We start from the raw sequence: 14,206 nt of genomic DNA on the forward strand, positions 1-14,206 counted from the left end.
AAAATCCGTCTTACTGCTCAAAAAATCGACAGTCCATTGCTTTATTTCCTCGACTATACCGGCAGGCCTCCTGGGCCAGCGGCGCGGTGGTGGGGGAAAAATAGCGAGACGCCTGAGGAGCGCGGCTAGTCTTATCACTTCGGCTCTGATCACCGACCAGGCAGGTCGCCCTTCGGCTGTAAAACTTTGTACGGCGGTAAATAAATTGAACCGAACAACGTTCCTCGGCTACTTCCCGCTCACCTCAACCTTGACAGTATGATAAATAGAAACCATGCAAAAATGACTCAAGACACGAATAATGCGAAGCAAAAAATAACCCGTGACAAAATTAATGCAAAACAAAAATAACCCAACGCAAAAATGATGCAAAAAATAAATAAATAAATAAATAAATAACCCGATTCGTAAACACGGGGTTTGGTTAAAAAATGAGAACAGCCGTACACGGGTACAACATTTTTTGATAGCAAAATGAAAATAAAAGGGCCTCCTTATCCATTAATATAATGGATAAATGACGTACATCTTTCTGACAATTTTCGAATTTTCCGTTCCGAGCTTGCCGGGCGATTTGAGATGAAACCGGCCTCTGGTTATTATATCCGGGTTCTCTTCTCCTGAGAAACATTGAAAAACAAACTTCGTCTATCTATCTAACGGCTGTAAAACTAATTTTCGATCGTGGTAAAAAATGAAAATAACCGTAATTAAAAATTTCTCTCAACGCACGATCGTTATTCTTCATCTTCCAGGGAATATCCGTGCGATCATTACACCAGCATAATAAACGTTACCCTGATGAACACCGGATGTCCACGAGCTCCCGTCCACGACGCCGCTCTCCAACTACTCCAGCTTCTGGATCAGCGTTTTTTTGGAAATGTCGGACCTCTACCAGCAGCCGACGTCGAAGCCGGTGAGTCGCTGCAAGCCGTGCTTAATACACACCAACGTTTTCTATGATCTCCGACAGTTTCTTCTTTGATCAATCCCGCCCTCGTTACGCCTAATTAATTACAATTTCAAGCATCTCGTAGAAAAGTACGCGGAATTGAAATTCTTTGAAAGATTGATCGTGGCTCGTCTACATTTTCAACACCGGCGGGGCCTCTACAAATTTCAATTGAAAGGGATTCATTAGCTTCGTCGAAGGAGGTTTATGAGAAATATCCACTTTATCTTTAATGCATTTTCATGCCGCCGGAGTCGCGCTTAATCTTTTCTCTCTTTTCTCTCGCCGGTTTTATTATCATTACTTATACAACGCGGAAAATTCAATGGAGATCCATTCATTATATATATATATATATATATAGACTTTTTGTTTCTTCTTGACAATTTTACTACCCCAATTTATCTACGAACAAAAACGATCAACTCTGCAAAGTTTAGTAAAATCAGTCAAACGTAAATTATGCGATCTTTTCGCAGCAGCGACAATTCAACGATACGGCAACTTTTCAAAGTCGTCGATATGATTGCGATATTATAACTGCAATTTATGGAATTTCCCCCCCCCCCCCCCCCAAAAAAAAAAACACCGTTTCAAAAAAAGATTGCTTCAACCGAGTTCAACTCGATCGATGTCGTTCTGACTTTCGAAATTTTGCTGTTCATCTTATTTCTACGCATTGAAAAAATCTCTGACTGTATTGGCTGTATATTTGATAAATCGTTGAACGGTTAATTTTACTTTCGTAACTTTGCAATGGAAATTACCAGGTTTGTACTACTAGCGTTTTTTTTCTTTTCTTTTTTTTTTCTTACAATATCGAGGTACGTGTATAACTATACCTGTATAACTATATACCTGTAATAACGGCAGCCATTTCTTGCCAAGGTAGAAGAAACAAACATTTACTCGGGTCAAATATCATTAATTTTTTGTTTCTGGGCACGGTCTCTCTCCGAGCGTCGTTCGCTCTCCCCCTACAATGTGGGTATAACGTTATAAACGAGTCGAGAATATTTGTGGGCTAGATTTGCTCGGCGCAATGCGGTGGAATGCACCGTTATCACTAAAGGCGAAGGTATGTGCGAAAGCTTCAACGTTAGGAAGACGGAATTCTCGTGGTTTTGTTTTTTAACGGAAAACGAGCACGCAATTCACCTACAAGATATGTATAAATAATTTGCCAATTTTCCACCGCGACATACCCTAAAAGGTTTTGCTGAGGTTAAAAGAAAGATTCTGTGAAAAGACGAGAGTTCTAAGTTAAATTTGGAAGATCGCTCTCATTTGATTTTTCACTTTCTTTCGCATTTTTTTTGGATTTGTTAAGAAACACGTTGCAGCACTTCAATTTTTATTTCTTTCCTGACTTATTTATATTCAACCGAAAGATCGCGATCCGTAACGCAAAGATATATCGACCGGGAATCTTATTATCCTAAATTAAAAGTTCACAACGAATCGTAAGTATTTTGTGAGATTGAATCAACAATGAAAATATCGTCAGATACACTTTTCAAACGTCAGCCGAAGACTCGATATTACAAGTCTGGGTCTTCTTAGCGACGTAAATTGATATTAGGATCGATGTAAGCGATGAAAAAAAATTTATTCACGATACTCGATGAATTTAAAAAATGTATAAAATTGAAGAATCTTCCGCGCAACGTGGAACGCTCATCTTTTTACGGAACCTTTCTTTTAACCTAAACAAACTTTTCAGGATGCGCCGTGGTGGAAAATCGCATGTTATTTATTTCTGAAACACCCTGTACATATATAGATATAGTCAATCGAAAAAAGTTTAAGGATATTGAATAACGAACGTATAATTATGATAATGAAGTTTTCTGCTTAGAAAAAAAAAAACTAACACGTTTCATCACTTCCTCTATTATTTAAGAATCGAGAAATGACCGGAAATTCTTCTTTTTTTCTTTCCTTTAATTTCAATGCTCGTCAAGCGAATTTTCGAAAGTCATGACAATTTTTTTTTTCCTTGCAAATTTTTAGAAAAAAAAAAAATATATTCCGTAACCAATTTTTCAAAAAAATTGAATCACCACATTCGAACAGAAGTTTCTTCAATATGCGTAATAATTTAACTAACGACGAAGGAATTTAATTTGAACGTACAAGAAACTTTATTGGAATGTGCGTCAAGGGAATTTAATTTACGTACTTAAATTCTTCGCAATATATCTTGCATATTTTACGACGTTAAATAGAGAGGATAGTTAATAATAAAAAACAAAAGAAAAAAATAAAAAAATAAAAAAACTGTCTGAATCAAGTAAAAAGTTTTGAGAAACTCGGAGGAATTGTTGCATTTTTTTTTTATCTCACTGCAAAGTTGTATTTATCGTTTGAATTTTATTTTCCTTTTCTTGCAAGAAAAAAAGAACGAGTAAGAGAACGGTACTATATATAAAACTAATTTTCATTTTCTACCTAGAACTACATTTTTTTATTGTTGTGAAAAAATGAAAATTGTCAAGGACCGAGCGGTAAACGGAACCAAAAATTTCTCTCAGTGCACATTCAGCTCGCGATTTTTGAATTCGCTTACAATAAAAATAAAAATTCGTTACAATTTTGTCGAACGAATTATCCGTGAATTTCCGCTAGAGATGAATTATGCCGAAAGGTATTTATCCACTCAGCTTTCGGCAAACGAGACGCGGTGCCGCGGGTATAACCGAAATTGATTCAAGCGAATACAGCGGATCTTGGTTAACCTTATTAGCCGACACAATATTTGTCGTGCCTACCAACCGTAGCGTACATAGTACGGTATATATTGTATATTCTCCGATGTTTGTCAAGAGAGTTCCACAGTTGTTGATTATTAATGATAAAAATAATCGATTGACGGATTGTCGCGTATTTTTTTTCGAAACTTAAAATTACGTAAATTTAAGTACGTAGTTTTTAACAGCGGAAAAGTTTTTTTTCAATTTAAGGTGAAAATGTTCATTTATCTTTCGCTTGTTTTATCAAATATGTATTGTAGTTGGTAGGTAAGAGAATGACAATGATTGACACTTTGATCGCGTAAATTGACATTGTTTTGCGTTGTTAACGGGAGTAAGAAGCAAAAATCGATTTTGAGGAAAAAAAATCGATTATTTTTGACGATTCTTGGTCGAAGGTCTGAATGAATGGAAGTCAAGATTTGACGTTTCGATCCTGAGGGAGGATCCCCTCAGAGAACTATGAATATTTTATTATTAATTAAGGGTAACGAGACGAAAGTTACGACTAGATGTTCATTTACAATAAGTACAAAGTAACACTTACGTTTAATTAATTGTTAAACTTGGTATCGTAGGCGAAAGTTTCAAGATTAAAGAGAAACGAAGAAAGACCGCAACGGCGGTGAAAATTAAGTCGAAAATTTATTGAGCAGGTGATATTATTAAACATCCGTCAAGCCGAATTGTATTATTAATATTTAAGCATTCGCAGTTTGCGTTGAAGCTCGCCTATGCGGAATATGTTTTACGTATAAGTGTAATGCGTAAATAATTGAAAATCAACGAAATCGGGAAAGCTTGTTTGTTAATAATATTATATGTATATTTATATATGGGGCATTCCATGATATCTCGATCAAGATTCCAAGTCAATGTCTCAGATTAGCTTTATAATTTTTTGCGTATGAAAGTACGCGACAAAAAACGCCATCCCGATTTTTTTTTCACAATTCTTTTATCCAGCGTATCTCAAGTATAATTTAGAAACTTGAAACAAAAACTCCTATTTTCTAAAATATGAAAATAATCTTATAAAATATAACCAAATTTTTATTACATCTATCATAAGATGGAGATTTCATAACTTCGAAAGATGAATAAGAAAAGTAGAAAAAAAAAGAAACAATAAATTTATTATCATCAGGTTGCACGGAACTGAAAATATTCGACGATTGAGTTTTTCGAATTTTCTCATTTTCTCACTTACGAAACTTTGACGTTTCGTCAAGGTTTGATTTCCTCATTTCAAGTTTCGCCGTAAGAAAAATTCGGATATCGGCGCTTCCGGAACTTTTCAAATTCCAAATTTTAACCCCGCCCCAAAAGTTTTGCGACAAAACGCTCGCCTTTTCGAAATATATAAGCCTGTAAAAATCGCACGTGATAATCGCGGTAAAGCGGTTTACAACAAACGATAAATTAGTTAAACAATTGAATTGCAACAGGCTAGCGTAAAGCGTAAAGCACAAAGCTGCAGGCGTAGTCATTTAAAGTATTCGGGATATTTTACAAAAGCAGGCCACGCCATCAGCAAAATGCGCATCTGAAGATTTTTTAATTAATATTTATAAAGACGAAAGTTTTAATTAATTTCGTCGTTTCATTTAATACACCTATGTACGTATAAATATATATATATATATATATATATATATATATATATATATATATATATATATATATATATATATATTTATATGCATGTATAAACGTTTATCAGACAATTAAAGTTGAGAATACTTTTCGAAGGATGCTGAGAAGAGAACGAAGTCTTCGCCTTCTTTCCGTTATTTTATCCTGCCAAAAAAGGATTTCTTTGCTTTGTCATTGAATTTCGAATCGCGTTTATTATCGGGCCGCCCATTGTAATAGTTATTACATATTGTAATAATATAATTATTTATACTTCGGTTGGAATTGATTTTATTTCACGATCGGATCGACGTATTTGTTAGGTACGTGATTGTTTTTTTTATTTTATTTATTTATTTTTTTTTTTTTTCAACCAGTTTTGTCGATTACGTTTCAGACACGTGTATAAATATTGTAATGAATATATATTACGTTGCATACTTGTCGTCGAAATAAATTTCTTTTCAAGTATTTTTTTTTAGCAAGACTTACAACGCAAGAATAATTGGGATTAAGTTTTGTATATTGCGTTTTGATTAAAAAAAAAAAAAAAAAGAAACATCTAAGAAACTCCTCGCTACTTTTGGTAAAAATCGTTATTTCCGCAATATCTTAGAAACCCTTTTCGGAAATTCGGTAAAACTTTGTAAAGGCAAAACTTGTAACTATACGGTATACTTGAACGAATCGCGTAAATAATTGAATTTTTCATTATTTGCAATCCGGTTTAGAAGACGGACGAGATAAAAAAAATTAAATTTCAAGTCAACAAGCATCTTTATCAATTTATTCAATGCAATCAACTTCAAACATTCGTATCGAATACAAGACTTGTTTTTTTATTTTTTGTAGAAAATTTGATTATTGTACAAAATGAAACCAAAAACTCCAACTTTCCAACTCGTTTGCTTTTCGAGATATTTCGGTTCGAGTGTTTGAAAAATTCAAATCGGATGAGTCGCTTTTTACAATTTTTCTACCGAGTTTCCGGTGTTCGCGAGGTTTCGTTTAAGGTTAAAAATACTGACGTTGAAAAAAAAAAAAAAAAAAAAAACAACCAACCAGACCATATTCGAAAGTCATTGCTAATATTGAAAATTTCATTAGGCTCAATTAACCTAACCAACTAATCGAAAATTTTATATTTATATAATATCGAATCCGACGTAGTTTTTTTATAATTTTGAAAACGCATAAACGGATTATTGCCATTGTAATATTATATTATCGCGTAAAATGAAATTGAGATTATTTAATCCACTCCCCCCCCCCCCCCCCCCCTTTTTTTTTCTTTTCTTTCTCTTTCGAATCTCTCCTTTTGTGACAACACTTTTATACTTACTTGCGTACTTAAAATTTCATCTCAACTTTCAAGTCCGCAGCGCTCGAATTTTTGAATAATTATAAACCCCCAAGGGGTGTGTGGGGGGGGGGGGGGGGGGAAGAGGAAAGTATAAACGAGGTTTAAGTGAATAATACATGTAACGTCGACGCTTTCAACGTTGTACGAGAAACGTATAAATTTCTTCCCCTTCATTTTACGGCGAGTTTTCCCGTCCGATGTAAAATATTTTCACATTACGTAATTTGTTTCTTCGTAATTGTTATTTTTTTTTTTTTTTTCTCTCTCCTCACTTTCTTCCCCTACTTCTTCTCTCGATCAATTTTTACCCAGTTTTAAACCTTTCTATTTATCTCGTTTTTTTTTTTTTTTTATTCTCAATAAACATATCAGTTACCAGCCTCGTCGTAATTTCTTATACGATTGCACTGAATTTCCGTTTTAAAGAAATACGATGAATAAAGTCGATCTTACGTATATTAAATATTACGACGTACGTTAAACTCTTAAAAGGAATTAATTATATAACTGTAAAGATCCCGCAAAAAGATCCATTTTCTTTCGTCTATTATTCAATTGAAATTGTAAGCCGATTCGAATGATCTGTATATATATATATATATATATTAGGCTGATTCAAAAAAAAACGGCTAATTTTTTTTTTTTCAAAATCCTGACACAAAATCTTCCGAGAAGGTGTGAAAAGACGGCTGTAAAAAGCAGAGCCCTTAATATTATTATTAAGAGGTCGCGCATCGGGAATTTCTATTTCCCGTTTAAATAACACAGGAATAAATTTTTTTAAATTTTGCAATTTCGTATTTTTGCAACGGCTCATTGAATTAGCGGACCAAAGCATATTTTTGTGGGAAATTTGACGGTCTAAAAAAAAAGTCCTTACAAAGTTTTCGACAGTCACACTCCTTCAAAAGTTATTCGAGGTCAAAGTTGAACTTACAACAAACATTCAATGTTTTTTTTTTTTTTTTTCGACGACACTGCGAATCTTTTCTCATTATTTTGTTATAAAGAGGATAGATTTCGGAACAATTACATTTTTAAATGGTCAAGAATTTTTTGCAATTTTCTTGCATTTAAAACAGTAGATGGTCTATGTAAACTTTGTATTCGTATTCAACGGATTAAAATACATGAAAATCATGCTTAGTTCAGCTCCGCAGAATTTTTTTACATCACGAAAACTGCCAATTTTCGTTATTTTTTCGGTTTTTCAAAATTTTTCTCGAAATCTGAGGGTATAGGGGTAAAACGGACCTCGGATTCGGATTCAGCGGGTCAAAATACATAGAGATGGACGGGTCCGGTCAAAAGTACAGAGAATTTTTTTTTTTTTTGTGTGCCGGTGTAGTCAAGGACTGAGCGGTAACCGGAACCAAAAATTTCTGTGCAGAAGTAAAGAGATAAGAGCGATGAGATAGATCAAAGGAGAGGATATCAGTTATCTTGTCTCGATTATTATTATTGTTGTTGTTGTTATTATTATTATTATTATTCATGTGTGTCCGATACAGGCTTACATTTATCATCGATCGTTTCTCTAATCACGAAATTGCGAATGCGTAATATGTGAAATAAAAATGCAGCCACGCGCATCGATCGGTGAAATGATTATTTATTGTTATTTAATTGCGACAGTGCCTGAGCGTAAAACCGAATTCATTATGCGTACCGCGCCTGTGAAAATAAAAGTGGAACCGGGAGTTAATATCGATCGATGGAAAAGCAAAGGAGCGATAGAAATTGCTTTGCAGCTGTCTCGTTATTATTCCTGTCGCATCGTGCGTTGTAAATATGCGGTGAATATTTTTCCGAACGGTTGGCTTTATTGTCGGATGGAAAAACTGGGGGAACCGGGTGAAAAAAATCACCGGCCGATTTTTCATTTAAAATTGAAATGCACTGTTGATGAAATTAAAATTTGCGAATGATTTGTTTGCGAAGAGTTGGGGGGGGGAAAAAAAAACAAAAACACACGGAAAAAACGAGAAAAGAAAATACGAAAACTTTTAGAAACAAGCTTCGCTGAAGAAATTTTTTTTTTTTTTTTTCGCCATCATTTCGGTATCGATAGATATTTATTTAATTGATATACGATATTGCACCGATATCGATTATATCGATGGATGAAAATATTGAATCGACTAGTTGAAGGAAAAAGAGAAAGAGAGAGAGAGAGAATAAAATCGAAGGAATGTATTAAATTTTGAAAAATTTCTTCAAGCGATTCGAAAAGAAGCATCGATTTTGTTTTTTTGATCCGACCTTTTGTTTATAATCCCATTACTTTTACACTTTTTATATTTGAAACTTGATTATAGGAGTAAAATATTCGGGTGTTTGACGATTTTTCATTTAAATCTCGGAAAATTAGCGAGCGATTTTCATTATTAATTGGTATGATAATAAGAAAACAGAATTTACACAGGATCAGAAGGCTGACGAAGGTTCGCTAATTATTCAATTCTCACCGGGGCTTTTAAGGCCATTTAAGCTTTTACTTTCGCCAAGCCCGGAGGCTTGACGTCATTATGTCGACTACCTTCGCAAATTTCGCTTCAAGTTCACCAATTTATATATATATATATAAATAAATATATTAAACCTGTGCTAACAGCGTATCAACGCACTCGTCAACCGGTAATTCACTTAATTCGGTACTTTTAACATCGCCGACGAACCAATTTCTCCATTTATCACGGTAAAACAACCTGAATTGGTACAAATGTGTATTATTCATGAGATATCATTGTTTTTGGAACGGATATTTGAAGTTTAAACAATCGGGGGATCATCTATTTACACTAGAAAAAGTCCGAGTGTTACATTTATGAGTAAATTTATACCGTACAAGTGTGGAAAAGTTGAGATAAATTGTTTTAAACAATTGACCGGATCTGTCGTCTTGAATTTTGAAATTACAACGTCGAACTCGTTTTCAGCGACCCCGAAAATCCCCGAGTAACAAATTTCAAGCGAACCGGATCAATTTTCATATTTTCAGTCCGCCGTGCTGGATCCGCTATTTTGAATTTGGAAATTTTGACGTCGGATTCGTTTTTAGCGATCCTGAAAACCGAGGATCACAGAATTCCGCTTTTTTAGTCCCCAAAACCTTTCCGAAATTGCATTTATTCTGTAAAAACAGGCATTTTTCAATACTTTGTTTATTTGTAGCGCTCACTATATTCGCGGAATTATCGTAATCTTTCTTGAAACATCAAAATTGACATCGTAGAAGTCCGATTATTTATTTTTGTTTTGTTCTTTTTTTTTTTATTTCCGTATTCTCGTCTGGCTAATTTTTGTACGGATATTTGGCCAAGTGGAATCACGATTAAAAAGCGTCGAAATTGATCGAAGCGAAATCGACTCGATTTTACACACGCGTTGGAAAAAATATATGTAATAAAATTAACCGGCGCTATTTTTGTTTAAAATTGTTTCGTAAATTCTTAACTTTAATTTAAAAATGAAGCTTCAATTAATCAATCCGTATTTAATTAAAAACACACATACCGAGGGAAATGCAATTACACGTAAATAATACACAATTGTTGTACTTCTTTATTTTATACAATAATTTCCGTTGCCGACTGCACGATAATAAATATTTTACAGAGATAAATATTGTTACGCATCAAATTTACGTTTATGCCACAGAGCACGATTAATTATTATATTTGTTGAAAATATTTTCTATTCGTAATTTTTTTTTCTTTTTTTTTTACTTTTTTCTATTCTCAAAGTCACATTTACATCTCGCAACGTTACATTGTTCTGACAATTATTTTTAATTTTTCTCGCATTTTGTTTGGTCTTTTACACTAATAAGATAATTACGTAATTGTTACATTGAATAAATTACGTTACATATTACGCAAACAGCGAGATAGTCGTTAATTTTCAAATATGAATATACACGTTTATACATTCGTTGACGATATTTTGCAGCTATACATTCTGCAAAGCTGTAAATAAATTGTGTCCTGTAGGATTGATTTTTTTTTTTTTCTCTCATCTTTCATCTTTCATCTATCCAGTTTTTACAATATTTATCTACAAGTGCGCGGCATCAACTTCTGTAATATATTGTAATATAGCTTACAAAGACAGCGTAGGATCCCCTCGCATTCGATATTCGATGCGTCTATTACAATAGGCGTATGTTACAATTATTTGTATTGTATTGATAGATGCAGGAAAAAAGTTGCGAGGAAAAAGAAAGGACAAGAATAATTCTCTCACACGTATCGAAGTTGTAAAGAACTAATGTTATAATATGTATGCGTGTGTGTTATTCGTATTAGGTACACGTATTATTTTGGTGTTTCAGAAAAAAAACTAATTTGCGATTTTTGAAGTTTGGTTAGGTTAAAAGAAAGATTCTGTGAAAAGACGAGAGTTCTAAGTTAAATTTGGAAGATCGCTCTCATTTGATTTTTCACTTTCTTTCGCATTTTTTTTTGGATTTGTTGAGAAACACGTTGCAGCACTTCAATTTTTATTTCTTTCCTGACTTATTTATATTCAACCCAAAGATCGCGATCCGTAACGCAAAGATATATCGACCGGGAATCTTATTATCCTAAATTAAAAGTTCACAACGAATCGTAAGTATTTTGTGAGATTGAATCAACAATGAAAATATCGTCAGATACACTTTTCAAACGTCAGCCGAAGACTCGATATTACAAGTCTGGGTCTTCTTAGCGACGTAAATTGATATTAGGATCGATGTAAGCGATGAAAAAAAATTTATTCACGATACTCGATGAATTTAAAAAATGTATAAAATTGAAGAATCTTCCGCGTAACGTGGAACGCTCATCTTTTCACGGAACCTTTCTTTTAACCTAAACAAACTTTTCAGAATGTGCCGTGGTGGAAAATCGCATGTTATTTATTTCTGAAACACCCCAACGTATTACATATAATTTACCGTTTCTTATCGCAACAAAATACAGAGCTGTAAATTTCTATTTTCATTACGTGGGATTGTATATAGAACAATATAGATTTACAATGTTTGCTTGCAGACAAGTTGTTATCATCTCTTTATCCCATTTCGTAGATACAATAATGCGATAGTTAAAAAGCTGTGCAAAAGAAAAAAAAAAAACACAAAACATTTATTTACGGTGTTTCTACCATCCCGTAAATTTGATCAACTTTAAAAACTTGCAGGAATTCCGAACTGTTTTATTTTTTTTTCACGAAACTGTCAAAACCATCCGATACCGTAATTATTCATCGATTTTCAATGCCGCAAAACTTTGATATTTATTCATGTTCCGGTCTATCGACAAACTTGTCGTTTCTTTTTTATTTTTTTTTTTGGTTTTTTTTCTTTGAATAACAAAGCGTGCATCTTTTCAATATAAAATTCACGACCCGACGTGAAAAACAGTTTGAAATATCAACATAAATGTTTAATTAATCGTTTCCAACGTTCCGATTATAAAACCTTTTATTCAAATTCTTGATCGTATCTTGGCAGAGCCTAATTTCATTTCGTTGAATTTTTTTCTCAGATTCGTTGCAGGATCTAAGGATCGGTAAATTTTCAAAACTGCGTTTCCCTCTAAAAAGTCCCTCCAGGGTTTAAATTGTTTAAATTCCTAATGTACCAAGTTTCCGCTCTTTTACTTTCCCTCGTGAAAATTAAAACAATTACTTCCGTACGACAAATTACGAGCAGAGGGGAGCATCCTTGTCTTAAAACCCTTCCTTGTTCCTTCAAAGCTCTTCTTTCCATTTACAATCAATCATCACTTCTGCGACATGGCGTGAAGCTCGTGCGCGTCTCGCCAAGATCCGTTCATCGTAACCGTGCGACGTCGAGATAGCGAACCGCTTGATCTCACGTACTCGGACACTGAAACAGAATTATTAATCCACGTTTATGCGTCGTAGAAATAGAAAATATGTTAAAGCGGAGTAACCGCGAGGCTAATATTAATATTCGATGCAGCGAAAACTCGTCGTCGTACAAAGTTGCAAAATTTTGGGACGCGGTTGAAATTCCAAATTCGAAAAGTTCGGAATTTTTTCGTCGTGACATTTGGTGGAGAGAAATTCAACTTTGACGAAAGGACAAATTTACGAAAGTGCGAAATTAAGGAGAAAATTTGAAAATCTGAAACAACGAAATTCCGAACGATCCGAGATTTTCGGTTCCTTGAATTTCTGGCTGGGTAAAATTTCGCCAGTTTGAACTTTCTTCGTTTTTCATTACCGACGTTTTTACTTTCGGAATTCTGGTAATTCCGATTTACCGATTTTTCCGATTTTTTACATTTTAATTTTCGAAATCTTACTCCATTGAGACTTTATTTTTTCCAATTTTTCTCCGTCGGAACTTTGAGCCTTCGGATTTCCAGCCGTTTGAAACTTTGTCGTTTCTTCAAAGTTTCACTTCCTTGCTTCAACATTCACCGTCAAATAATTCGGAATCAGGCGCTTTCGAAACTTTTCAAAGTCGGAACACCGGGAAACGTTACGTTATTTTTCACCCTCGTTCATCGAGTGCTTCGTGAGAAAATCCCGAGTCGAAAAAAGTTCAATTTTCATCATTAATATCATATCACGATCCCAAGTATATAACAATCCCGAAACCCGGACGTGACGGAAAGAGACACTCAAGTTTATCGAAAAAAATCTCAATATCTGCCTCATTTTTTCATTTACCTATCTTTCCAGCAAAAAACTTGTTGATTAATAGTCGAGACAAAAATTTGTCCGACAAATCTCCGGTGAAACTTTTTTATTTTCAGTTTCGCACAAAATGAATACGTCGATTTTTCCGAACACCTGTGAATTTTTGTTTGAAATTAATCGACGATTTTGAATAATACCGTGATTCAAAAATTTTTATACAAAGCTCTGATTTGCTAAACTACATCCGTTGTTTCGTGCCTGTAAAACTTATTCGTTCTAACGTATGACCATTTTACGAAAACCGATCGAAAAATTCGGAACTTTGTTTTGCCCAATTTTCAAAATTGCAAAAAAATAAGAAATAAAAAAAAAAACGTATTCAGAAATTCGCTGAACACATTTTACACGAAATAAAACAAAAATTACAAAAACAATTTGTAAACAACTTTTTGACCGTTATCATCACTCAGAGCTAATTATCTTATGAATCTAGTTACGATTGATACCTTTTCAGATTTTCATCTCGTCGCGAATCGTTCGATATTCTCACCGGGACTAACTTTTCGTTGGTATTGTACGTCCCGTAACATATTTTAAGCCGTGGTTTCAATTTTTCCGCTGAGGATAATTTAATATCGTTCAACGCATCGGAATAATCATTGAAATATGCGACCTCCTCTTAATTCCCACATTCGCGACTATTATCACTATCATTATCATTATAAATATTATTATTATTTTGCGTACGTATATCAACGTCGTCCAGTTGTTAAAGCTCGGAGTGATAGTTTGAAATTTCACTTCATTATCGAATAGTTTCACGCGCAAATTCGAACGTGAAAA

The 14,206-nt window shown here is 33.9% G+C and overlaps 2 protein-coding genes across 9 annotated transcripts in view; one reads left to right on the top strand and one right to left on the bottom strand.

Moving 5' to 3' along the window:
- The window catches only part of LOC107225469 (protein furry), a 107,662-nt gene that overhangs the window by 31,255 nt on the left and 62,201 nt on the right, over window positions 1-14,206 (top strand). For all 8 annotated transcript variants that reach the window (XM_046730062.1, XM_046730061.1, XM_046730055.1 and 5 more), the window contains one exon: window positions 756-919. In XM_046730062.1, coding sequence (XP_046586018.1) covers window positions 756-919 — 164 coding nt within the window. The remainder of the gene's footprint in view (window positions 1-755; window positions 920-14,206) is intronic.
- LOC107226776 (neuropeptides capa receptor) overlaps window positions 10,648-14,206 on the bottom strand; it is a 30,691-nt gene continuing 27,132 nt past the window's right edge. Inside the window, exon 3 of the mRNA XM_046730064.1 lies at window positions 10,648-12,581. Coding sequence (XP_046586020.1) covers window positions 12,475-12,581 — 107 coding nt within the window. The 3' untranslated portion in view covers window positions 10,648-12,474. The remainder of the gene's footprint in view (window positions 12,582-14,206) is intronic.

Source organism: Neodiprion lecontei, chromosome 2 (genome assembly GCF_021901455.1).
Source record: "Neodiprion lecontei isolate iyNeoLeco1 chromosome 2, iyNeoLeco1.1, whole genome shotgun sequence".
NCBI lineage: Eukaryota > Metazoa > Arthropoda > Insecta > Hymenoptera > Diprionidae > Neodiprion > Neodiprion lecontei.